This window comes from Hylobates moloch, unplaced genomic scaffold, assembly GCF_009828535.3.
Source record: "Hylobates moloch isolate HMO894 unplaced genomic scaffold, HMol_V3 SCAFFOLD_1, whole genome shotgun sequence".
In the NCBI taxonomy this organism is placed as follows: domain Eukaryota; kingdom Metazoa; phylum Chordata; class Mammalia; order Primates; family Hylobatidae; genus Hylobates; species Hylobates moloch.
The window spans coordinates 121,415,648-121,441,675 of NW_026652276.1; the positions used below are offsets into that span (position 1 = coordinate 121,415,648).

Consider the following 26,028-nt stretch of genomic DNA (forward strand, 5'->3'; position numbering starts at 1 on the left):
GACAAGTCTGAAATAACCAAGAGAAACAGTAGTGCTCCAACTCAGCTCCGTGGGGAAGCTGAGAGGGACCATGGGACTTGTCCTGGGTCTGCCTTGGCATGTACTGTCATACGATCTGGGCTCACGTAAGTAGCAGTCCTTTCCTAAGAGGATTCTATTCATACTTTATGAAATATCAGTTATCTATATCAAATAATCAGTGTGGAGAAATCACTGCAGACGAAAGGACAGACTGATGAAAACAAGGTGGGTGGGTGAGGGTGAGAAAGCTGAGATGATACGGATAATTGTATACTACTCAAAATATGTGCTTGAGAGCCTAAAACATTACCCCATATAATACATGTGTTGTGCTTTTCTTAACAGTTGCATTGGAACAAGATAACTGCAAAGGTGGTTATGGCAATTCCCTATTTGTAATGTACTTTTGAGACGGAAAAATCAAAGTGATCACCAGACTCTGTAGTGCTGAAAGATGATTCCTACTGTGATCATCGCATTCCTTCAGTGGAATTGCTGCATGTGACTTCGTAGAGAGAGAACAATTAGGGTATGGTTATGTTCCCCTACACTGCAAGTGGCCAAAGGACCCAAGGCATTTGGGGGCAGCCTATCAAGGTGTTTAAATATCAAGCCATGATATTTAATTTTATTTTGAAGCCAATGGAAAGCACGGAAGACTACAGAAGAGAGAGGTGCCATTTATAATTCAAATTATTGAGGATTTTATATAAGACAAAGTACCTACTTTTAGTCCCAGGTATAGCAAATTTGTCTTTTCTAACTTGACAATGGCTTTAAAAGTGTCCCATGATGCCCTTCCACTGCAAATTACAGGGCACTCAGCTATTTTTCACAACATCATGATACTTCAATAACTATGTTGTTTTTCTTTAGTGGAGCTACTATCGAGCCTCACAGATGATTGACACATATTTCCCTGCAAATTAACATCACTTAGGACATACTCATCTCAGAGGAAACAGCCCAGAAGCATATTGAGGTGAAGGGAGGCTAACGCCCCAGAGCTCTTCTGGGCGGGAGATTTCTTTCTCGGGGGTACTTATGATCAGCTGCTTGTCCCAACATGCTAATGAGGCAGGGAAGGCTCACTGCTCCAGCCCATGGGGCGGAGCAAGGCCAGTCCCTGTTGCTTCAGGATCCATTTATGGGCTTTCTACCTGCGCTCACTTCCCCAAAGCCACCCCTGATTCGAATGCTGATCAGCAGCCCCATGGGAGCAGCCTGCTTGCAACCTGGGTGGAGGGGGCTGATCGCAGCCTTGCCCCTGCTCTCCTTGGTGCAGCCCGCTCTGGGGACCAGCTCAAAGGATGGTAAGTTTGACATTCTACTAAGATCTTACCAATTTTTCTTTCTTTTCACCACAATTAGTTACAAAAACTTGCCCAAGCACTGTGTTTGTCTCCGTGAGTGTGATGGGACCCAGAGCGTGGGCTGGGAGTGGGGATAGGGCGTTAATAAAAAAAAGATGTAGAATATCTAAAGGTAAATGAGTAGAGGTCCACAAGCTGCCTCAAGGAACAGAATGGAAATGACGGTGATCTGGCAGTCTTGCTAGGAAGGGACATGTCAGCAAGTGCGACTGCTCATCCAAAGAGAAGGTCAAGTGATGCTGGCTGGCCAGGTGCTTTCCTGGGAAGCTCCATTTGGAGGTGAGAAACTGAAGCAGGCAGAAGATGAGATGATAATGATCAGAACCTGGGCTTGCATTGAAACCTGAGAAACAAAGTTGGTTGCTCATGATAACCATCATTCTAGTGTTATTTTTCCTTGTATATTTTATGTATACACTTGCCTGAGTTGCAAATGTAGTATTTCCCCAAATCTGAAACCTAATATCATTAAATGCCATCTATTACATCTTCAAGTATGAAAACCCATGTGAGAACAATTGCTGAAGTTGCCATCTGAGGAGGAACCCTGTGCTGTGTAGACTGCAGCTCTGTTTGTGCCTTTTTACACTGTGAACTGTGTAAACACCTGTGTTTGCTTTTCTACTTTGACTATTGAAAGTCTTCAGGCAGTGCTACCTACTTTCAGGTATCCATTCTAAACTATGTGCATACTAAGCACCTTAAGTCTGTGGAGTAAGGCAGGGATTGACTAAGTGAACTATTATCTAAGAAGCAGTATTAGAAACTAAGTATTAAATCTGAAATACAGAATGTGGCTTAAAAAACAAATTCTAAGGAGGTGGCTTTTGTTTAAAACAATGAAGACAAAGGGAAAGACCTCCCAGGATCTCTTCCAGCCAGGGGGTTCCATCCTTGCACATTGATTTCATGCAAAGAAACGATTTTTCTTGTGTTTTTTCCTCCTTTCATCAAGGTCAGAAGGAGAGTCAAAATCCTGATCGAGTCTTTGTTTCTAAATGAGGAGCTTAGATAGTGATTTCTTAAAATGGGCCATATTTGGAAGCCATTTACCTAATTTCATTCAGAATGTTTTTACTTAAAGCAGTTTTTAAAACTTGACGTTTTCCAATTTGCTTGGCTGCATCCACGTCTCACCTTAAGCGGCACACCCCTCCGTCCTCAGGAGGAAAGCAGTGAGTTTGGTTCTGTGTTGTGCTCCCTGTTGTACCAGTGCAGTGCTCGGCAAACCCCAGGTGGAGGAGTACTGCCCAAGAGTGTAGATGAACTGGGAACCCCTCCCTTGTCTGGATGCAGCTGCTCTGAGGAGACAATGCTGGCCGCACTGCCCAGAAAAAGAGGCGAGGCTGCCCAGCCCAGCGCTGGCCCCGAGTGTGTTCTGCAATGACGGAAACATGGTACAGTTTGTATCTTGGCTACTGAGCCCTTGAAATGTGGCTAATGATGGAGAAGCTAAAGCTAATTCTTTTTTTTTTTTTTTTTTTGAGACAAGAGTTTCGCTCATTGCCCAGGCTGGAGTGCAATGGCACAAAGTTGGCTCACCACAACCTCTGCCTCCCTGGTTCAAGCAATTCTCCTGCTTCAGCCTCCTGGATAGCTGGGATTACAGGCATGCACCACCACACCTGGCTAATTTTTGTGTATTTTTAGTAGAGACAGGGTTTCTCCAGCTAATTCTTAATTCTGTTTAATTGTAAGTAACTTAAGCTCCAGTAGCTGAGAGTGGCTATGAGAGTGCCTCACACGTAGGGCAGTGCAGGCATATTTCTTCCCTCAATTATGCCACTTTCTTTGCTCCTCCTCATTTCCTGGCATCTTTGGTTAGCACTGCTGGCTTCAAAAACATCACAAACTTTAAATGTAGGCCCTGTTCTCAGGATGTCCAGCCCCACAGGGAAGGAACAGGCAGCAGCAAGGTCAGAGCATCCAGGTGTGTGTGTGGGTGTGGATGCCAGCCCAGCAGGCAGGGTTGCGCAGGTGTCTTTACCCAGTGGACTCTGTTTAGATTTGACAGGAAGGTGTCAGAGCAAATCACAGGGGCTTCAGAAAGAAGGGATTTTGTTCGTTTACAAACTGCAGTTTGCAGTTTATCCTTTTCTTGGTCACAAGCTCATTTGAAAGTGCATTGCTAACGAAATTGGAAAGTATGCATTTCCCCCAAATCGGAGATTTACCCACAACAAGCACAGTGGGGACAAAGCCAGAGGCACTGACAAGGCAGTGTGAGAAGAGCAGAGGTGGCAGCAAGCCCCAGGAGACAGGTGTGTTAGGTCAATAGCAGGCCCGTTAACCCACCACAGGGCTCTGGTTACTCACCTCATCGGCAGCAAAGTTCCAGAAAACACAGGATCCAAGGCTGGACACCCGTAGCTTGGTTCATCATTGTTCAAGGGGTCTGTGTTCCCATCTGAGAAGGAGCTTGTGCCTGAAAACATTCCCACTCTTCTTGGTATCACTCTCTTCAGAGTAGAGAGAAAAATTATCTAGTTTTCTGAGTAAAACATTAAGTTTTCTAAAATCTCTGAAGGTTTAAATGTTGGTATAGAGAACTAAGGCAACTAACAAGTGCTTTAAAAATATAAGAGAAAATGTTTCGTAATGGAGAGAACTCAGTCTGACCCACCAGTTGCAAACAAGGAGAGGTGCAGGAGGTTCGGAACCAGATCATTCCTAGGCTCTGCCATAAGACAGAGTGCGCCTAGTGTGTGCCTTGCCAGCTTTCCTTATGAATACTCTTCTGCTCTTGTGGAAGGTATCCTGTTCCCCAGTGCAGTTGTGGACAGTTACAGCTTTTTTTTTTTTCTTTTTTGAGACAGAGGCTCGCTCTGTTGCTCAGGCTGGAGTGCACTGGCACGATCTCGGCTCACTGCAACCTCCGCCTCTCGGTTTCATGCAATTCTCCTGCCTTAGCCTCCCAAGTAGCTGGGACTACAGGTGCGTGCCACCATGCCCGGCTACTTTTTGTATTTTTAGTAGAGACGGGGTTTCACTATGCTGGCCAGGCTGGTCTCGAGCTCCTGACCTCGTGATCCGCCCACCTCGACCTCCCAAAGTGTTGGGATTACAGGCGTGAGCCACCGCGCCCAGCCAACAGTTACAGCTTTTTATTCTCAGACCTCTCTCAGCTTCCATGTACAGTCTCTCCCTTGAGTAGTGATCTGTTTCAGGCAGCCACAAAGATCCCTACCTAAAACACTTTTTGTTTTGTTTTATTTCGTTTTGTTTTTGAGGCAGAGTCTCACTCTATTGCCCAGGCTGGAGCACAGTGGTGCAATCTCGTCTCATTGCAACCTCCACCTCCTGGGTTCAAGCAATTCTCTCGCCTGAGCCTCCTGGGTAACTGGGATTACAGATGTGTGCCACCACACCTGGCTATTTTTGTATTTTTAGTAGAGATGGGGTTTCACCATATTGGCCAGGCTGGTCTCAAACTTCTGGCCTCAAGTGATCCACCCGCCTTGGCCTCCCAAATTGCTGGGATTACAGGCATGAACCACCACGTCTGTCAAAAGCACACTTCTTAGGAAGGAATTTGTCTGCCAGTGTTAGGAAAACAAAAGCTGTTTCTGATTGGGAAAATGTTACTGGAGTTTGGATTTTTCCCTCTGTGTTTGATGTGTGTCCTGATAAGAGGTCACAAGTACAGAAGCTGGAAGCATTAAGCTCTATTTCTTTGTCTTCCAGAGGATGTAGGAAGAAGCTGGTCTGCTGACTGTGATACTCGTGACCAGCTTGCACAGGACATGGCCAAGGAGGCAGCCCAAAACATTTCTGATGACCAGGAAAGGTGAGTTAGCACTCTTCTCAGAGTGTTTGGTAAGCTTGATTTTAAAGTATGCATTCAGAAATTTTCTTTCAAAAGTCATCACCTCTAGGATGTGGGCTCACTCTGGCACGGGTGGAGGGCCTGTACCAGGAGGGTGCATTTGGCCGGCAGGGTCAGTTCAGAGATTGGAGTTGATGTTGAGAATGGATTTTTTCCTGAAGGCTTTTGAGAAGACTCCTCCAAGCGGATGCCTTCAGCCATGAGAAGTGCTGATTGCTCTTCCTGCAAATGCAGGATACCTTCCAAGTTCCAAGACTTTCTGCCGCTTGGTAGTAGAAAAAGTTAAGCTATCTGCTTGTCTGCTAGGTCCCTTGCATGGAGACCAGAAGAAACCTGGCACAGGAAGAGATCATGGGGTCTTGGCCCAGGGGTCTTATTTCTTTTTTTTGAGACGGAGTCTCGCTCTGTCACCCAGGCTGGAGTGCAGAGGTGCGATCTTGGCTCACTGCAAGCTCTGCCTCCCGGGTTCACACCATTTCTCCTGCCTCAGCCTCCGGAGTAGCTGGGACCACAGGCGCCCGCCACAACGCCCAGCTAATTTTTTGTATTTTTAGTAGAGATGGGGTTTCACCGTGTTAGCCAGGATGGTCTCGATTTCCTGACCTTGTGATCCGCCCGCCTTGGCCTCCCAAAGTGCTGGGATTACAGGCATAAGCCACCGCACCCGGCATCCATGGGTCTTATTTCTAAACCCTCTTCCCCATGCTCTGTGCGCGCCAGCACTCGTGTTGTTGAGGCTGGGCAGCCTGTGTGCTCTGCTGTTGACTGTCTCATGGCACTGTGACATGGTGCAAACCTCCATGCCCCCTTTCCTGGGCGTGAGGCCAGCAAGGTGACCTGCCTGTAGGATGTGGTAAGGATCTAGGTGGGTCCCGCTGTCCCCTGGCCTGGCATGATGGGAGCCTGTGCTTGCAGATCTTGCCCAGTGGGGTACCCCGCCGCTGCAGGTCACTTTACCTCCTCACCCCCAGATTTCTCATCCCGAAAATCTGAGTACCCCTGTTGTCACATCTGTAAACTCCAGAGGGTCGTTATAAAAATCAGTATCCTTGATGAATGCTTGCTGTCAGCATTTCTGCCTTTGTTAGCTTACTGTCTTTGTGCCATCACCATCATTTTATCAAAGAAACCCAAAGCAAACCAGGATGAGAAAATGAGGCTACACGTGTTGACAGGGTTGGCCACATTCATGCTTGGAAATTTCTTTGCCTTACGTCACTCACTGCTGCCAAGCATTGTCTGATTTTGGCTACAATTTTTTCCCTTATTTTTTTTTGTTACCTCCTGTTTCTTTTATTCCAAATGCCCATGCTCTTGCAGACTCCCAGAGCCTTGATGTTGGCCCAATTTGACCTTCACTCTTATCAGTCAGGGAATTGCAAGGAATTACCCCTTTGTCCTTAGAAAGGAAAGAAAAGCTGAGGAGCGGAAGTCGCTGACTTGATGTTTTTTCCCCTGTATATTTATACATCTTGTACTTGCAGACCAACTAGTTCATGCACGCACTAGCCATTGTAATTGGTGTCGAGACCCCATTTCTGAAGTCATAGCCTTTTGGGGTTTCCTGAGTCACCTAAAGCAAGACAGTCGCTGATCTTGTTCGTAGAAACAGAAGAGGTGTCTTGACTCTCCTGTATCCCTCATTTCATGGAGTTAGGCCTGTAATGTCTGTGTGTGTGTTTGTGTGGTATAGGACATGTGTGTGGGTGGTGTGGTGTGTGGTCTGTGTGTAGTATGTGGTGTATGTGTGCTATGGTATGAGGGGGGTATGGTGTGTGTGTGATGCATGGTTGTGCTGTGTGATGTGTGTGTAATGTGTTGGTATGTGTGGTGTTTGTGTGTATGATGTGTGTATGTGTGGTGCGTGGTGTGTGGTGTGTGCGATGTGTGTGTGGTGGGTGGGTATGTGCCGTGTGGTGTGTGCATATTGTGTGTGATGCTGTGTGGTGTGTGTGTGTGGTGTTTGTGTGGTGTGAGTGTGGTGTGGTGTGAGTGTGTGGTGTGTGTTTGTGTGGTAGGTATTTGTCCTAATGCTCTCCCTCCCCTTGCCCCCCACCCCTGACAGGCCCCGAAAAACACTCACTCTTAAGGGATTCTAAGAGATCTGTCATGTAATTCAAACAAATGGCTCAACTAGTTCTCTTGAGGCACATGATGCCTCAGAGACTGTGTTTGAGCCATCAGTATCATCCTGTTCCCCAACAGTCACAGTTAACTAAGAGGAAGCTAGGTACCTCTGTGAGAATGGTGCTGATTCTGTGCCAGGGCCTGGGGGCCTGCCTCCTCACACCACCAGGAAAAAGAGCCTCCCTTGTGTTTAAATTATCTCCCCCTTCCATTTTTTTATTTGAAAAGACCTCTGAAATCTCAAGGAAAATTAGCTTTGCAGCACTATCCTTGGCGCCTCTGTGAGTGGAGGACACACCTGTTGGGGATGTGCTTCTCACCTTCTGAGACAGAAAGTTACTTCTCAAGGGCCAACTATGTCCCAGGAACCAGGGCTGGTGTTTTCTGTGTGTAGCACTTGGAAGTTATCCTGTTGCAGGGGTGTCTGGGAGGGTCTCGGAACTTGGTGGGTGCCAGGGCTATCTAACCTTATGTGGGTCCAGAGTGGCGGGCAGTCTCACAGCTGTGGACTGTGGGGCGCACGTGGTGGACAGAGGTTAGGTTGGTCCTTTCCTTAATTTTATTTGCCTACTAGATTATTGCAGAAATCCTCTAAGTCTGATCTGGTCTGGTCTGTATGATTCCAAAGTTGTCCCCTTTTCTATTATTATTATTTTTTATTTTCTCATTTCTCTGGCCTTTGGAAGACAGGCATAGTTGAGAGTAGACAAGGAAATCCTTGGAATTATTCAACAGTTTGAGGCCTTTGACCTAGTGACCATCTTCATCTTCAAAATAATAGCTTTGCACCTCCCTGCAAACTTTCCTCAACTATAAATAGTGTCCTGGTCTGCCCTCTGGTGGCAGCTTCTTGGGCATCAAGAACCAGGCTTGTAAAAATTGGGTGAAACTATCCCATTTTATCTTTGTAGAAACCTTGCTTAAGATAAAGTAGATATCCTCTAGACTTTATAGACATTCAAGACAGGTAAAAAAGATAATTCTAAAGAGCTGAATGCATTTTTCAGGGGAAAGAACAAAGGCGAACACCTTTAGCAGCTGGTTACCAAGCATTTAGCTAATACAGGGCGGCCCCTTCTGGAATGACAGTCCTGGCAGCAGCCCCGTGAAGTAGGTCTGTGTCGTTCCTCTCAAACAGAAGGAGACTGACACAGAGAGGCAAGGTGACTGCCTGTGTCTAGAAGAAGTGGATGTAGAGCCTGCCCTTCTCCTTAGCACAGCAGCCTACATGGAGCTGGGAACTTGGCAATGGTTCCCATTGCCCTGTCGTTGGGAATGGGCATGGAGGAGAAACCCAAATCACACCATCCATTTCTGGCTGAATCAAGACCAGAACCCAGGAAACCCACACCTTAGTTCAGGACTATTTCACTCGCTGCACTTGATCTTCCTCAAGTCGGTTGGTGCCAGACACAGATACCTCAGGACCCAAGGAGCTACAGGCTGAAAGGGAATGACCAGGGACCAGATGACAACCCACGATGATCTCTGCTGACAAACATGAGAGCAGCAGACAGCTGTCAAGGCCTAGGGAGTCCAGAGGGAAAGTCGCCAGCTGTGCCAAGGGGCAGAGCTCTGGGGCTGACTTCAGCTGCAGTTTGAGCTCTGGAGGCACACCTGTAGAGAGCTTTGAAGGACAGTGCCATAGAATTGGCATCGACTTTGGGTGTGCTGAGAACCAGGTTGAAACGTCGGCTCTGCCTCTCACTGATGGTGTGAGCTTCGCTGAGTTAATTTGTTTTGCTGGGCCTTCATGATCCCATCTGCATTAGGCTGTTCTTGCATTGCTATAAAGAAATACCTGAGACTGAGAAACGAGGTTTAATTGGCTCACGGTTCTGCAGGCTGTACAGGAAGCATAATGCTGGCGTCCGCTACTGGGGAGGCCTCAGGAAGCTTACACTCATGGTGGAAGGTGAAGGGGGAGCAGGTGCATCACATGGGGACAGCAGTAGCAAGAGGAGGGGAGGAGATGCCACACATTTTTAAATGACCGGATCTCGGAGAACTCACAAAGACAGCACCAAGCCACGAGAGATCTGCCCCTGTGATCCAAACACCTCCCACCAGGCCTCACCTCTAGCACTGGGGATTACAATTCAACATCAGATTTGCATAGGGACAAATACCAAAATGATATCAGCATCTTAAAAAGTAACTGCACGGAACCTCTCAAGTCTGTTGTGGAGATAAACAGGGAGGATGCCATGCAGTGCCTACTCTGTGTCTGCACTGGGGTCTCTCCCCAGGGTCATGGGTTCCATGCTGTTCTTTTCTGCAGCATGCCAGATCCCCATGGGCTGGAAGAACGTGCTCTTAGGGCTGTGAGTGAGCAGCAGGAATGGGGATGGTGAGGCAGGAAGAGAGGAGGAGGAAGAGGAGCCCTGGAGGCTGCCAGACCTTGCCCTGGAAGGTCAGCTCTGTGCATCTGGGCAGGAAGCCCTGGAGGCGGCAGGAAGAGAGATGGGTCTGTTGGGAGGCTGTTTTAGTAGTCAGATGGGAACTATATTTCAGTTAATCTTCCAAAACAGACCCTGAGTTTGGGAAATATGAAGTGAAAAGAACCATAGATGCGAGTCTTTTTGTTCATATGGCAGCCAATTGTGTACTTAAGACATTTGTGGCAGAAATATGGATATGGATGGAAGAGTGGTCACAGGATGGCTGTGATTAAACGATTGTACTTAATTTAATTTTCCTCTGGTTATTTTCTTTCCCTTAGGTGTCTCCAGGCTGCCTGCTGCCTTTCCTTTGGTGGTGAGCTGTCTGTGAGCACTGACAAGAGCTGGGGTCTTCATCTGTGCAGCTGTAGCCCTCCTGGAGGTGGATTGTGGGTTGGTAAGGCCTTGGGGAAGGAGGCATGGCCACCATGATAAGATTGTTGCTTTATTTCCCTGGTATAAACAGGACATCGTCCACAGAAGATGAATTTCATTTTCTGCTTTTAAGAAACAGAAGGAAGGTCAGAGTGATCTTAAACCTGCTGTTTTGCAAGTGCCTCTAACTTAAATAGTCCACATTCCAGGATGGTGTATTTTTAACTCCTTCACTGGGCCCCACCCCTGACTTTCTGCTTTAGGAGGTCCGGGGTGAGGCTGAGGAGCTCTGGGGGCCACACTTCGAGAACAACCAAGACTATAAGTGGGGCCTCCCAGAGCCCAATGAAGGGGATACTTAGGTTACAGGAGGTGTCTGCATGGCCGCAGGTGTGGAGTTTTCTTCCTCCTCCTTAACGCAGAGAGTATCTCTGTTTTTAATTTTTAAAATGAAAATTCTAAAGTGTTGCCTGAAACGTAATTGCCAGGATTCCTTTATGTAGAAGGAATTTTTGAGTTTTCCACTTAGGCAATACATTTGGTAGACCTGAGAAACTGATTTTTAAAATTAAATTTAAAAAAAAATTTAAGTTTCTAAAGAGACGGATTTAAATGGAGTGTGTGGAGTTGGGGGGCGGCACGCAGGGCAGGAGGCCGGTGTGTGCCTGGCATCAATGTTGAAACAATGCAACACCAACTCTTTTGCAATTCTTATGTTAAGATCATGTGAAATTGTTACCTAAATGCCAGGGACATCCTGCTGCTGCTGCTTACATACAGAGCATAATCATCACGGAGACAGCGAGGATTGCCAGGGAAGAAAGCTTTATCAGGTGCTGCAGATGAGGAGAAGGGAGATAAAGTCTGAAATATGTCTCCCCATCTGACCAAAACTTGGGGGTTTATATAGCAGGGAAGGCGAGAAAACAAAAATTAGAGAGGGGTGAGGAAGCAATCTGAGGAATGAGGGGCCTGACTGGATGCAGGGATCTGGTGGGTCCCTTTTCTGGGTTGGTTTCCTGAGGGAGGAACTCAGATGAGATGGATGTTAAGTTTCAAGTTTTAAGACTAGGAGAGTCAGTTTCCCTGTTTATTCAAAAAACCTATAAATATCAGTTCTGTGGGACAATTAGGCCAATTTCAGGATTAGTTTCACTCATTTAGTTTATTTCTCCTTTTGTGACATACTTTATTCAATTTTGCAATTTTATGTACTTTTTATGATTTTTAATTTATTTTTCTGTTCAGGGGTATGTCCACTTTTTTTTCCAGATAATTTGAGCACAGTGACTTTGATGACTAATTAGTTTCAGAGAAATATGAGTCACTTGACTATTCTAGCTTATTCCAAAACATTTTCTAAATATTTCTTCCTCTCGGATGTGTCCAGTTCAGGAAATTACTTCATACCTCAGTTGGCGCACCCAGCCTGCGTGGGCACTCAACGGCACTCGATGGCACTTGTAGCACGTCACATATTAGGCCGGGAACACGGCCTTTGATTTTTCCTCAGCTTTTATTATCACAAGATATTAATACACTGGACTGTTGACAGTAAATAGTGACTTTGACTCACAATGTTAAAACTGGATTTGATATTGTCCTAGGCTAAACTTGAGAGTGTCCTGGGAGGCTAGGGGAAAGCTAACTGCCAGCATCACTGCTGGGGTGCAGGGATTGGAAGCCACGTCCCCTGTGAGGATGGCCCAGCCCTGGCCTGGAGCTCCTGGAGAACCTGCTGCTCTCAGTGGCCTGCAGGCCTTTGGGTTCCTTCTAGCCTGAGCAAAGCTGGCCAGAATAAGAGACTGGGGTTAAGAGAGCCCAGGTAGAAACAGGTTTCCTTGCAGGGACTCAGGTCTGAGAGAAAAGCAGCAGGGTGCTCCAGTCCCCTCTTCACCCGCCACCCCTACTTCCTTCCCCTCCTGCCTGGGGATGAGAGGGGTGGGGGCTTCAGGGAAAGCAGCTCTTGCAGCCAAGGCAGTCGCCTGGCTTCTTGCTGAGAGTGGCTCTGTGCAGGGCCAGGTCTAGCAGAAATATTTTCTTTTAACTTTCATTATGGACATTTTCAAATACCCGCATGAGTAGGAAGAATGACATCACAAACACTCAAGGACCTGTCGTCGCTGGCGACAGTTGTCAGCTGTGCGCAGATCCTATTTCAGCTGCTCCCACAGACAGGGGATGTGGCAGGGCCCTCAGCCTCCCAGCCGGGTGGACACTGGCTCCGCTCACTGCCCGGCCTTCAGCCCTCAGAGATGGGAGGAGTGAACGTCAGCCAGGTCTGTGCTACCATCAGGGCCAGATTGCCTGGGTGGGAACATCCTGCTTATAAACTTTGGAGTGTCTTTAATGGTCTTCCTGTTTGTCCAACAGCTCCCCAACCACTCCTTCGGACTGTGGTATTGCCCCCTCTACTACACACCCCTGAGCAGGACCTTTGACCCTCATTATTTTATGACCAGACCACTGGGTGTTTCTGGAACAGGCATTCATTGTCAGTGTGGCTGGTGGTTGTGCGTTTCCTCATATTAATTAGTGTGGGCTACACCTAAGACATTGTTTAAGCAAGGAAATAGAAAGAAAACACACACAGCAGGACACGGCAGCCCAAGGACATGCATCTTCATGATCAGCCCGTTGTTAGGCCCAGGTGGCTTTGACCTTATGTATAACTTAGGGCTTCTCCAGCTTTATTTTCTCACCTTCCCAGCACATTGCAGTCTTCAGAATCTGTTTGCTTGTTTTTTTTTTTTCTCTAGAGGTCTATGCTAATCATGTGCTTCTTATGAGTGATGGGAAGTGTGGCTGTCCTTGCTGTACTCTGAATGGAAAGGCAGAAGACCGGGAATCACAGAGCCCATCTTCATCAGCTTCCAGGCAGAAGGTATTCCTGGATCTGGGGAAATTAGGCTTTTCTTCCTGAATACACTACATGTACAGTACAGCTAAAAAGCACCTCCATGCTTCATCAGGAATTTATCAGGGATTGTTTTCCTATCATGTGTGTTTGTGCCAATGAAGCAAGTGTGACTTATAAAGCCTTAATTCAGCTCCAGAGCATAGTTCCACACATAAGAAGTGCAGGCAGGGCTAGCCCAGCCCAGAGGAGTAGGGGATAGCCCTCAGATGGGGAGTGAGGGGTAGCCCTCAGGTGGGGAGTGGGTGCTGTCCCCCAGGTGGGGAGTGGGGGCTGTCCCGAGATGGCTCCTGCACAGACAGGGCTTCCAGCAGCCAAAGCACTGAAACCCTGCTTAACTTGCGCAGTGTGGGGAGCTCTTTGAAGACCCCTATTAATTAAGACTGGGCTACCTGGAGGTTTGTGAATTCCCTTGCATCTGTTTATCAGAGTTGCTAACAGGGCTTGGGGCTGAAGGCCTGGGCAATGCCCTGGAGATGGAGGAGAAGCATGAGAGGAGTGACTCTCACATCTAGGGGTGGGGGCCGAGAGAAGAGTGAAAACTTCTGAGTGAGACATGCTTTTCACCCAGAATGAGCATTGGTTCCAAAGGGACACGCACAGACAGCCCAGAGTTGTGCATTTCTAGTTCAAATTTAAAGAAGCCAGTTCTCTTTGAAGCTCCCAGAACCTCTGCTGTCCTTGGTAAAGACTCTCCTGCAGTTCATTTTTCAGTATTCTTCATGCAGAGCAGCGTTATTAAAGCACCCCCTCCTTAGCACATCCATCTGAGTTTATATTGAAATGAACTTGATCTCAACCCACAGTGTTTGTGTCTGGGAGCCTTTCTCTGCTCTGCCATCACTTTTGTCAGCGAAAGTTCAAGGAGGCATTTTTAGGTTCCCAAGGAAGGATATTTAATAAGATGAGCATCTGATGGTTCTGAGAACAGGAGGTTGGGGAGAGGTGTTTTAGAGGGGAGGTGATATTACCTGCATTTCTCACATCACACAATGTAAATAGCCACATACAGTGACTTCCTTAAGCTTTTAGTGCCCTCACCTCCAAACACAAGGGGGCAAACAGACCTCATGCCTCTTGAACACTTGGTGCAGCTCTGCTATGTAGAATCACCGAGGGAGCTTAAAAGTCAACGAAACCAAACAAAACCGTGCACAAGCCCTGCCTCTGAAGATTCTAACAGACGTGCTGTGGCGTGGCTCAGGGTGATGGTGCTTTAACCCCACCCTACCCAGGTGACTCCAAGGTTCAGCCACCTGGGACCTCAGCTTTGGGCATAGATCGATGCATTTAGGATTTGACCATCATGTCCCAAAGGCCTTGGTCCTGGTGAAATGTGCAGTCAGGGGGCTCTCTGGTTTTGGTTGACTGGAAGACCCATTTCCAAGCTGCATTCTGGCCACTCTGCTCTCTACAGCCCCAGTGGGCTCAGGCGAAGGTCACACAGGGCCATACACCAGGGCCTGGACGTCCTGGACAGTTTGCTGATTGGGCATAGTTATAGGATAGTGTCTTGCAAAGCCCTGTGTCTCCCATGCTGCTGAGTAGCACCATGCCTTTTAGGGGTTGCAGGTACATGCAGCTGCCTCAGCCCCTGGGTTTCACATCCTCAGGAAACTGCCAGGATCTACCCAGGTCCTGCTCTGGGAGGCCACAGTGGGGTCCCCCGTTCTTGCCACAGAAGAGGGGCGGGTGCCAGGCGTATGCACTCAGGCATGAGCTGGCATCTTTCAGCTTCCACTCTGGCCTTCTTGACACCTTCCTGTGTTGTTCTCCTGAAAGATGAAGCACCTAATGTCCTGTAGTTACAAATCTGTAAAAGGCCCACAGCACAGGGAGCGCACATCCCAGAGAGGGGTGGGGCCGTTGGTTAACCTATACTAACTTCTTTTTTTTTTTTTTTTTTTTTTTTTTGGATTTTTTTTTTTTTTTTTTTTTTTGAGACGGAGTCTCGCTCTTTCACCCAGGCTGGAGTGCAGTGGCGCAATCTCGGCTCACTGCAAGCTCTCCGCCTCCCGGGTTCACGCCATTCTCCTGCCTCAGCCTCTCCGAATAGCTGGGACTACAGGCGCCCGCCACTACGCCCGGCTAATTTTTTGTATTTTTAGTAGAGACGGGGTTTCACCGTGGTCTCGATCTCCTGACCTTGTGATCCGCCCGCCTCGGCCTCCCAAAGTGCTGGGATTACAAGCGTGAGCCACCGCGCCCGGCCTCTAACTTCTTAATTGGCTGGAACTACTTCTGGTAACAGTTCTATCAAGAGCCAGAGTGAGGCCCCGGGCCCTCAGTCTGAGGGATGGTGGCTGCTTTTTGTAATCATGTCCACAGTGCGGCGTTGTCTGGGGACAGGCGTCCTGTGTAGGAAACAAGGTAGCCAGCTTCCTGTAGGCCAAAAGTGTCCCCCCTCCTCCTGTGCCGTGGGCACCTCCCTGCTTTCCCGGTGCCACCGGGATTGAGGTTTTGTCACAAGGAGAGCTGCACAGGTCAACACAAGGTCAACAGAGGCCTCATGACCAAGATGGGCTCCCAGCACCCCTCGCCTGCCCTCCAATGCCCCCGCCCCCACCTAAGCTCTCAGTGTGCGCAGGCCAAGCAAGCCCCATGGCGTTGTCTCTGAGTTCTCTCTTGGGCTCCATCTCGCTTCCAGTCCAGCAGCCAGCCTGGCCACCCATAGCCTCAGAGGTGTTCACCCTCTGCCTTCACTCCACAATCAAGACCTGCCGTCCTCATAGCCCTCTGAGTGGTTCCCCTGCTGCCACTCCTGCCTGCCAGTCTCTCTTCAGTACCGCAACCACACTGTTGCTTCTGTGCATTGGAGCGTGCCGTTCTTGTGCTCAGAACCCTTCATCTCATTCAGAATGAAACTCCAGGTCCTGAGTCTGACCCCACTTGGCCTCCCGTAACTCTGAGGTCACCTCCTGTGCTCTCCCGGTGCCCACTTGTGGCTGCAGCCCCATGAGACTTCAGCTGCTCCTCCAACGAGGCAGGTGTGCCTCCACCCTCGGCACAGCTCTGCATTCCTCCTCTTCCAGCTCTGCTTAGATGTCGTCACACAGAGCGGCCTTCTCTAACCCTGTGTATAAAAAAGCACCGCACCCCCCCCCGCCCCGCCCCCGCACAAATCCCTCCTGCAGCTCAATTCTTCCGCAGCACGAGCCCCAGCAGATGCTGTTATGGCTACATGTTTGCTTTCTGGCTTCCTCTGGCAGAACGCGAGCCTTGGGAGGATGAAGCTGCCTGCTTTCATCGCTGTTGCTTCTCTGGTGCCCAGCATAGTGCCGGGCGCACAGCAGGGGTCCACTGCTATTTTGTTAATGAAGTAATATTACTTTCCCAAATGTACTGGGTTTTCATAAGCAGCTCTCTCACGTTATTTTATTATTTTTTCTTACAGAACATTTGGAAAACAACTAGTGAAGCAGCGTTAAGTGTTGTTAATGAAAAAACACAGGCTGTTGTTAATGAAAAAACACAGGCGCCTCTGGATTGTAATAACAGCGCGGATAGGTATGTCAATGTACCATGGCGAAATATTGCTTTTCTGAACATGCAAATTACATGGGACTTACAAAGAGTTGCTCAGATGTGAAAGTCGATGCTTGTTCCTACATGGCCTGAGGGTGGGTTAGCAAATGCAGCTCTTAAATTGTTGGAAAAAAGAATGGTGTTCTGAAGTTAATTTGCAGGAGTAGAACAGGTAGTATGACAAACCCCCGAATGCTGGGAGCCGTAGAAGGTGATGTCATACAAGAATCATCATCATCTCTATTATGAACTCTGGAAAGGAATATGGTGAGCCTTCTGGGTACAAGCACTCAACATGATGGTAATTGGTTATTTCATGGTGCATAACATACAGACTTTAAAACAACATTCGATGAACCTTGACGACATTATGGTTTGTGAGATAAGCCAGTCACAAAAAGACACATCCTTTATAATTCTACTTAGGCGGGGTCCCTAGAGTAGTCACATTCATAGACACTGAAAGGAGAGTGGGGTGGTTGCCGGGGCTGTGGGGAGGAGGAATGGAGGGTTGCTTAATGGGTACAGAGCTTCAGTTTTGTAGGATGGGAAAGCCCCAAAAATGTACTTTTTTCCCAAAAATGTACTGCACAACCACGTACATGTGCGTACACTTAACACCCTGAACTATGCCTTCAGGTGGTTCGGATGGTAAATTTTATGTTATTGTTTTACCACAATTTAAAAAAACACAATAGCACCAGGCAATACAAAATTTAAAGTAGACATAATTTAAAAAAATAGTTGGCCTTCTCTAATGTCACCCTGTACCTGAAATTGATGGTTTTACTCCTTCTAATGGAAATTAAGCATTTAAGCATATAAAGAACAAATGTAACTTATCTTTCTTAAAGGAAAAACATGGGTAAATGTAGATGTTTGTTTTCCTCATTATTATTCAGTTCCACTGTTTTCACTGATGCTACTTTTCTTTCATGTTACTGTTCAAAGGCAGTGACTGGTAGTGGCCCATCAATATTGCCAAGAACAGCTAAACTGATCACAGTTCTTTCTGATCTACCTCCAATCCACCTGATCTTTACTCTTGATCTGCTGCTATAATATTGCTCCTTTTATTTATTTGTAAAACCCTCAAGCCTGACAGGACAGGGGGCGGGGCAGAGCATGAAGCTGGCACCATTCCCTGGGAGACCACGGGCCAAGTCCAACCTGTGACCACGGACGCACATGATTCAGCCCCTAGGTGGAAATTTAGGAAAAGAAGAATCCGTGACAGCCACCTGTGAGGGCAGCCCACGCTGCACACCTGACTGTGTTCCCCACCATTGCAGTCTCCGAGTCTTTGCTGACAGCAGTATTGGGGAGAATTGGACCCCCTAGATGGTTTGTGACCCAGACACTTGGATGCGTGGGCCCAGGGCTGTTGTTTTTCGGACTCCATTTTGCTAACGATAAGCCTACCTTTTATGGCCGGATTTGTCTGTCTGTCTCCCGGAAATCTGATCGCTGAGGCCCTGTGTAGCATCCATTTCAGGGTAGAGCATCTCTGTGTGAAATTCTTACTTCTTTTGGATTCTACTGGGTAGACTGGCACATCCCCTGGAGCCCCAGTTAAGAAAACTCATTCTTTGCAGCTTGAGCAGGACGATTTTCTCCAATGCTAGGGTCAACCAGTGAATAATTTCGCAGCTTATTTTTGAGAAATTATTTCGAGACTTAGCTAAGGTGTAAGTAACTGTTCAATTAGAGAGAAATCTTCAAGTGGAATCAGCACTCCCTGGGTGCCGCCACAGGAATGTCATTCTTGTCTCTCTGCTGAGGCCTGGCAATGCAGGCAGGGCCTGTGAATACACACGAGAAACAAGAGCAGGGTGGGGTCTCCCTGTGCAGGAGCTCATTGACTCCACCTCCCACCTCCTGCTTAGCTGCCGCAGTCTGTCTCGGGCACTCACTGGTTACAAATCCGAAGTGCTTGGGTGAGCAAACCTCTGGCCTGTGTGCTTGGTTAGAAGGAAAGGGTCTTCCTTCCTAGCAACAGAAGACCTTCTTAGCTGTGAGCAGAGTGAAGCCTAGTGGGGGTACTCTTGTGTCTGTCTCCTGAGACCTGAGCACAATCCCCCCACCCCCAAGCCAGTCCCTGTTCTGAGGCCCTTTACTTTTGTGATTGAATCACAATCAATAAAAGCCTGACATTGTGGAAAGACACAAACATGCATGGACGTTAATCTGGATAGACACAGGTGCCGTTTTCTTTTTTCCCAGGACTCAGCTAAGACATGCAGGTTTGTTGTTGTTGTTTTCCTAAAGAAAATCACTACATTAAGAACTAAAGGATATAAAAGGAAAAATAGGAAGCAAGTGACTAGGATGATGACTGGACTAAAAATATGTCACATTAGGAACAGCTGAGGTGACTTCAGATGTCCCTCTGGGAGGACAGAAGATCTGTGTTGACATGCCGTTGCAAGTGCCTGGAAGTAGGCTTCAGCTGATGGAATGGACAGCATGTGAGCCCCGCACCACAAGCCCCAGAGCCTAAGTGTCATGAGTAGTGCAAGGTTAGAGATAACCAGGTCCCTGCATGTTTGTGTCTTTCCACAATGTCAGGCTTTTATTGATTGTGATTCAATCACAAAAGCCACGAGCTACGTGGAGCTCCTAAGGAGGCAATTCTCCATAGTACTTCCCATTCACTTGGCAGCCAGAGCCACAGGCACACAGGCTGATGCCACTCGGTAAGTCAGTCAGTATTGCAAACCATACATAATAGTATACTTAACCTATAAATGTTATAAGTTAAACATTCCACAGCAAACAAAGTAACATTTAACATCAAGAAGAAAAAGAGATAGGAGAAAGTGTTAATGAACCAGTCCAGGGGGAGCCAAGAAGACAAAAGGAGTCCCAGTCTGGACCGAAGGGTTCATCAGTCTTACAAGAAAATCTTGAAGGTAGCAGAGCCTCTGGCGGCAGATGCCAAGCTCTCATCATGAGTGACTTCAATAAAGTGGCAGTTAAGACGGCCATTTGGAGCTGTTCAGGCCTAATCTTGTATAGTCACAGGGCCCTCTGGTGAGAACCAAAAGTGGAAGAGTGTGCTCGTGTCCTTATCTGGTTGGATGCAGTCTTTATTTTTTTATTTGTTTATTAAACAAAACATCTTCTCCTTGTTGGCAGAGTGCTCTATGAAAATAAATGGAGGCTTTTTCTAAGATGGAGTTAGTTATGTCATGGGTACACCATACACGAAGGCTGATCATGGTGAAGAGAGGGTTGGGGACAAACGGGGTGGCCCAGGCAGTGGCATGGTGGTCACTGTGAGCGTCCCAGGGCCAGGACGTTGCGTTGGATTTGAGGTTAAGTGCAGTCCACATTGTTGACCTAAAGAAAGAAACCAAGGCAAAATTAATAAACGGAGTTTATTTGGGCCAAGGTTGAGCACTGCAGAATGGGAAACACTGGGAAGTGCTTTGGAAAACAAATGAGAGGCTCAAGTTTTAAAGAAAAAATGACGACTCAGGAAGGGGGCAATTACAGAAGTTGTTCTCAGGAATTCTCGTTGGTTTACAGAAATAACATTGGTCAGTGATTGGCTAGACATTGTTGAACTAGAAGGTGAATGACATTTTTTGGCTACTTGGCGTCAGTCAGTTTAGAGCCCACTTAGCAAGTGGCTTCAAGAGGTCATTATTTAGCTCAAGTAGAGTGAGACACGACTGCTGTCATATTTTAATGCATCTCTGGGCCTGATCATTTAAGGGGACTCGCATTCCTCGATAAAATGTTTCTTTTTCTTTCTCACCATCTAATAGTTTACTCTTCACTTGGGCAGGTCTATTCTCTGAGCTCCATGCTAACAGACACGGACAGTGAGCCTCAGCTGAGGCACTAGAATGATGACTCTTGTGTAGGTGTGAGCTCCAGAGCCTCTGACCCAGGGCCTGTGTCCCGCAACGTGCCTACACCACCTCTTATGCAGAGCAGAGCAAGCCCAGAGCCAGGCGGCTGCAGGCATCGGAAATACTCGTCGTGGATTTTTCCCATGCAGGATTATAATGCTGGTCTGGCCTTGCCACAGCCTGAGACAGAGACACTCACCTCATTGGAGCCATGTGGGGGCGGGGAGGCTGAGAGTAAGGCTGGTTTTGCCAGAGGTGGGGCCTGGAGCCGCTGCAGAGAAAGGAACCCGCTGTGCCTCACCCCCTCCTGCAGGGCTTGCTGGGGCTCATCAGCAGGGTGAGGTGGTGATAACAGCTGAAAACAGGGTCCTGTGACGGGGGACACGAAGATGACCGGCTAACTGGCCCTCGTCCCTGCTGGCCAGAGGCACCGTCCTTGAGTCCCATTCCCAAGCCCTGCCTCCCTGCCAGGTTTGAGTGCACTCGGCATAAGCAAGTAGTTACCACCAGGCCTTGTGCGGTGCCCCCTCAGTCACCGCACCACAGTGTGTTCCAGCCAAGTCCAGGCCCCACGGGGCAGACAGAGCATGTTTTGTACGTGACTCACCCCTTTGGGTGAACTGTCTGAAGCAGTGGGCGTGGATTTTAGTCAATGGTTTAATAAGCTCTACTCTACCTAAGACTTCTCCCTCGAGTGCCTGCAGCAGCCCCACTGGTTTGGCTTCTAACCACATCATATCCCCATGGTCAGCCTGGGCCTGACTCCCAGGAATGGGCCTGCGATCACAGCAAGGGAATTTCCAGCAAAACCTGGTAAAGGGCATGATTCGTAATCAAATAAGCCAGATACGTGACTGAAACATGACCGGGTTTCCTTTTCTTTCTGCACTTTCCTTCCCATACAGAATTCCCCACAAACCTTTCATTATAATCGCAAGGGCCTGGAGCAGTGGTGGCCCCAGTTTCCATCACAGGCGGCTGTGTGCTACTGGGACTGCAGACAGCACATTCTCTGGTCTTCTCCAGGTTGGTATCTAACCCCTGCAATTGAATTTCATCAGAAAGCTGCTGGTGAGCATCTGATGCATACGGGGGGGACTCACCCGTATGTAGGCAGCCTCAGAGTTTGTCAGTGAACCATATTTTGCCTTTCTAAGTCATTTGGACACTGCTCAGACAGTTTGAAGGCATCATTAAAATTTGTCACCACAGTAAGGGAAAATAGACTTTACACTTTTGCTGCCTGTAAGAGCGCCATCTCTCAGCTGACAACTTTATAGAGGTATAGATGACCTTATGCGATTGCTAATTTTCTATTGGCTTAGCTGAGGGGGTAACATGAACTTCTAATACTAAGCAACCCTGAAATACCTGGTCAAACATGCCTCACAGTTCTAGCTGGTGCCAGCTGGGCACTGTCTTGGCTAGTATGCTGGAAAGTGTGAATCCTACCACTCATGACATAGCGCCAATGCACGGCGCCAATTTGTGGTCACCCACCCAAATAGCAGAGACCTCAGCAGCAGTGGGGCTCTTTGTTAAATTGGCTTTTTGAGCATGGAGGACATCAACTACTGATGCCAGACGAGGCCATTCAATAAACCCTGAACTGTTCTTAAACTTTTAAGCTCCAGGGCACCACTTCTGCAGCAGCTCCCTGTAGCCTGAAGATGGAGGCTTCCTGCTGTGTCCTGAGACTGCTGTGCTGTGTGGAGGATGTGGCCACGGGGCTGCTTCCTGGGACTGTCAAGATGGAGACCCCCACCAAGGGGGCCAGACCCACTCAGACCAGCTCCCAGCGAGTGCCCCTGTGGCCGATTTCACATTTTCCCACTTCTCCCAGAAGGTAAGGTGAAGGAGGTGTGGAGGCCAACACCACTTCTCCATCCCCAGTCTGGAACCCTCCATGCCCAATCCGTTGGTGATTTTAGTATCTTCGTTGTTTGCTTTAATTATAGTTGCAGTTGAGTCCAGTGACTTTCAAGTTACGATGCTGTAGACGTAATTGGCCTCTGTTTGCCATCAGGGACCCATGTCACTTGGTTGCCTTTATGTTTCCCATCAATCACATACTGAGACTGAAGCTTTGTCTGACTGTGTATATTTTGTTGTTGTTGTTTGTTTGTTTGTTTTATTGACAGAGTCTCGCTCTGTCACCCAAGCTGGAGTACAGTGACGTGATCTTGGCTCACTGCAACCTCCGCCTCCTGGGTTCAAGCGATTCTTCTGCCTCAGCCTCCTGAGTAGCTGGGACTACAGGCGTGCGCCATCACACTGGGCTAATTTTTGTATTTTTAGTAGAGATAGGGTTTCACCATGTTGGCCAGACTGGTCTTGATCTCTTGACTTCGTGATCCACCCGCCTCGGCATCCCAAAGTCCTGGGATTACAGGCATGAGCCACTGCACCTGGCCGACTGTGTGTATTTTATTTTATTTTTTTTTCAAGAGGGAGTCTTGCTCTGTCACCCAGACTGGAGTGCAGTGGCGCGATCTCGGGTCACTGCAAGCTCTGCCTCCCGGGTTTATGCCATTCTCTTGCCTCAGCCTCCCGAGTAGCTGGGACTATAGGCGCCCGCCACCATGCTTGGCTAATTTTTTGGATTTTTAGAAGAGATGGGGTTTCACTCTGTTAGCCAGGGTGGTCTCGATCTCCTGACCCTGTGATCCGTCCGCCTGTGTGCATTTTTAACAGGACATGCACAGCACACTGGGAGAGGAAAAAAAAAACAAACATGGGAGCATGAGAATTGGCCATTAAGATACTTAAGCCATGTCCACCTCCATGATCTTCCTTTTCCTGCTTTCTTTAATCTTACGTAATGGTACCAACACCATATGCATTACCCAAGACCAGCTTTTAACACATAAATGATGATCATGAAAGTCCTGTGTGACTGGAAGCTGAGACTTGAGTATCCTAGACTATTCCCAACTCCCCAACCAATTTGCAGCACAAGGAGCTAGGGAAAAATGTAGAAAGGGTGGCACCCATCCTCACGGGCAACTTTTCGCAAAAACACAGGAGGTAGTGACTTGTGGGAGATACCATCTTTCATGTCCATTAAATAAGTGATGAGAGAAACTCTACCTTTTACTATTACTAATGTAGCTAGAGCAGTGACTCCCAAATTTTTGCTGACCTCAGATTCACCTGGGGGCTTGCTGGCCCCACCCCAGTTTCTGACTCAGTGGGTCTGGGATGGGCCAAGAATTTGCATATCTCACAAGTGCCCAGGTGATGCTGATGCTGCTGGCCCTGGGACCCCACTCTGAGAACCAGTGGAAGTGAAGCCTTTCATCAGGTTTCTCAGACTTGGCTTCTAGATGGCTGGACCCAGGCCAGGCTGCTTGGCTTCTGCCCTTCCACCCCACCTGGTGATGTGGTCCACTGTCATGAAATCTGAAGCCTCTTCCTCTCTCCCACAGCTCCTATGGCCTTCCGCCTGGCACTCCTTGCTCCCCCAGCTTCACGGCATCACAGTCTGGTTCTGAGATCCTCTATCCCCCTACTCAGCATCCTCCTGTGGCCATCCCAGCTCGAAATTCTGATAACTCCATGAACCCTGTTCTCGATTGCTCCCTGGAAATGGAAGCTCGGGCACCTCCAAATCTGGGATTCTGTGTTCATATGGCTTCTGGAGAGGCTCTCTGTCTGATGATGGATTTCAGGGACAGTTCTGGGGTCGAAATGAGGCTACACATCATGTCTGAGGCAACGGCGGTGACTGCCTACCACCAGTACTCAAAAGGTAAGGTGCATGGTGTCCTTTCAGGAGCCTGGGAAGGAGATCCTGAGCTAGGGGACTCAAGAGGCAGTGTTGGGAAAAGAAAAGAAACTGCATTCCATTTCTCTGGACCCAGCCAACCTTCCTGGCTCCAAGAATAGTAGTTCAGTGGCGCACTGCAGACGTAGGTGGATTTGTGCACTGTGTTTTGCACTGTGACCAACTCTACCATACTTCATTGCATTTAGTCTTTCCACCTGCCTTGTGAGGTAGAGGTGGTGAGGCTGGGGATTTGCCCTGAGGTCCCAAAGCTAATGTACTGGCGCTTCATCCTACACAGAAGCAGAATTCTAAAAATAATAACTATTGAGAAATTACTTGAATTGTCCTTCAAGTTCATGCACACACATATACACACACACAATGTTCTATATGAATTCTTTTGCACTAAAATTTCCAACATTTTGTAGTCTCAACAAAAGTAAGAAAAAATTTTTTACATTCCAGTGTTGGACCCTTTCTACTCAGACAACTACTAAACCCCTAGAGATGATGACTGGGGGTGGAGGGTGAGTGGAGAGTTCTGATACTTTTCCACTTATGGATAGGATTTAATTTTTTCTTTTTTTTTTCTTTCGTTCTTCCTTTTTTTTTTTGAGACAAAGTCTTGTTCTGTTGCCCAGGCTGGAGTGCAGTGGTGCAATCTCGGCTCACTGCAACCTCCACCTCCCAGGTTCAAGGGATCCTCCTGCCTCTGCCTCCCAAGTAGCTGGGATTACAGGTGTGCACCACCATGCCCAGCTAATTTTTTGTATTTTTAGTAGAGATGGGTTTCACTATATTGGCCTAGCTGGTCTCAAACTCCTGACCTCAAGTGATCTGTCTGCCTGGGCCTCCCAAAGTGTGGGGATTACAGGTGTGAGCCACTGCATCGTCCCCCTGCCTCCCTTTTTTTTAAAGTCACTTTTTGAACATGGTACATTCTCATGGTGTAAACTACCACATTCTAGAAAGATATATAGTAAAAAGTTCTTTGCTATTGACCCACAGTCAACTACTGCCTTCTACTTCTTATTTCTTTTATGTGTATAAGCAAGTATAAATGTTGTTTCTCCTCCTTTCCACAAATGGAAGTATACCACGCACAGTATCCCACTCCTTGCCCACTTAAATGCATATCCATATCTAGACAGCCTCCCCTGTCTACACAGAAACAGCTTCCCTGGCTTTTGGTGTGGTTGCTGAGTAGTCAATTAATGTAATGGACCAAATCTACTCAGCTCTTTCTTTTTATTGGTGGACATTGAAATTGTTTCTGATCTTTCAGTATTGCAAACAACATTGCAGTTAATAATTACATGTGTATGTCATTTAATAGAAAGCCAAGATTATTGCCTCAAATGCTATGTGCATCTGTAATTGATAGTTATTGCTAAATTGCTTTTAATTAGGACTCTTATCCGGTTTACATTCCTGTGAACAATGTAGAGATCAATATGATAGGTAAAAACAGTACCTTTCTGAAGTTTTCAAATTTGCATTTTATTAGGTTCATCCTTGTCAACTGCCAGTATATGACCATATTCATCCAAGCAGAGCACTTTCACAGTTCCATCTAATATGGGGTTTCAATGAGCTCTTTCAGTTATTAAGAAAATTTGTCGGCTGGGTGTGGTGGCTCACACCTGTAATCCCAGCACTTTGGGAGGCCAAGGCGGGCGGATCACGAGGTCAAGAGTTCGAGACCAGCCTGACCAACATAGTGAAACCCCGTCTCTACTAAAAATACAAAAATTAGCTGGGTGTGTTGGCGTGCCCTACTTAGGAGGCTGGGGC

The 26,028-nt window shown here is 47.7% G+C and overlaps 1 protein-coding gene across 1 annotated transcript in view; it reads left to right on the top strand.

Moving 5' to 3' along the window:
• The first annotated feature begins 303 nt into the window (after positions 1–303).
• PKD1L1 (polycystin 1 like 1, transient receptor potential channel interacting) overlaps positions 304–26,028 on the top strand; it is a 180,544-nt gene continuing 154,819 nt past the window's right edge. The window contains exons 1-8 of the mRNA XM_032758137.2: positions 304–550; positions 5,079–5,181; positions 10,070–10,185; positions 12,923–13,047; positions 16,475–16,587; positions 21,371–21,491; positions 22,094–22,311; positions 23,894–24,216. Coding sequence (XP_032614028.1) covers positions 5,138–5,181; positions 10,070–10,185; positions 12,923–13,047; positions 16,475–16,587; positions 21,371–21,491; positions 22,094–22,311; positions 23,894–24,216 — 1,060 coding nt within the window. The 5' untranslated portion in view covers positions 304–550; positions 5,079–5,137. The remainder of the gene's footprint in view (positions 551–5,078; positions 5,182–10,069; positions 10,186–12,922; positions 13,048–16,474; positions 16,588–21,370; positions 21,492–22,093; positions 22,312–23,893; positions 24,217–26,028) is intronic.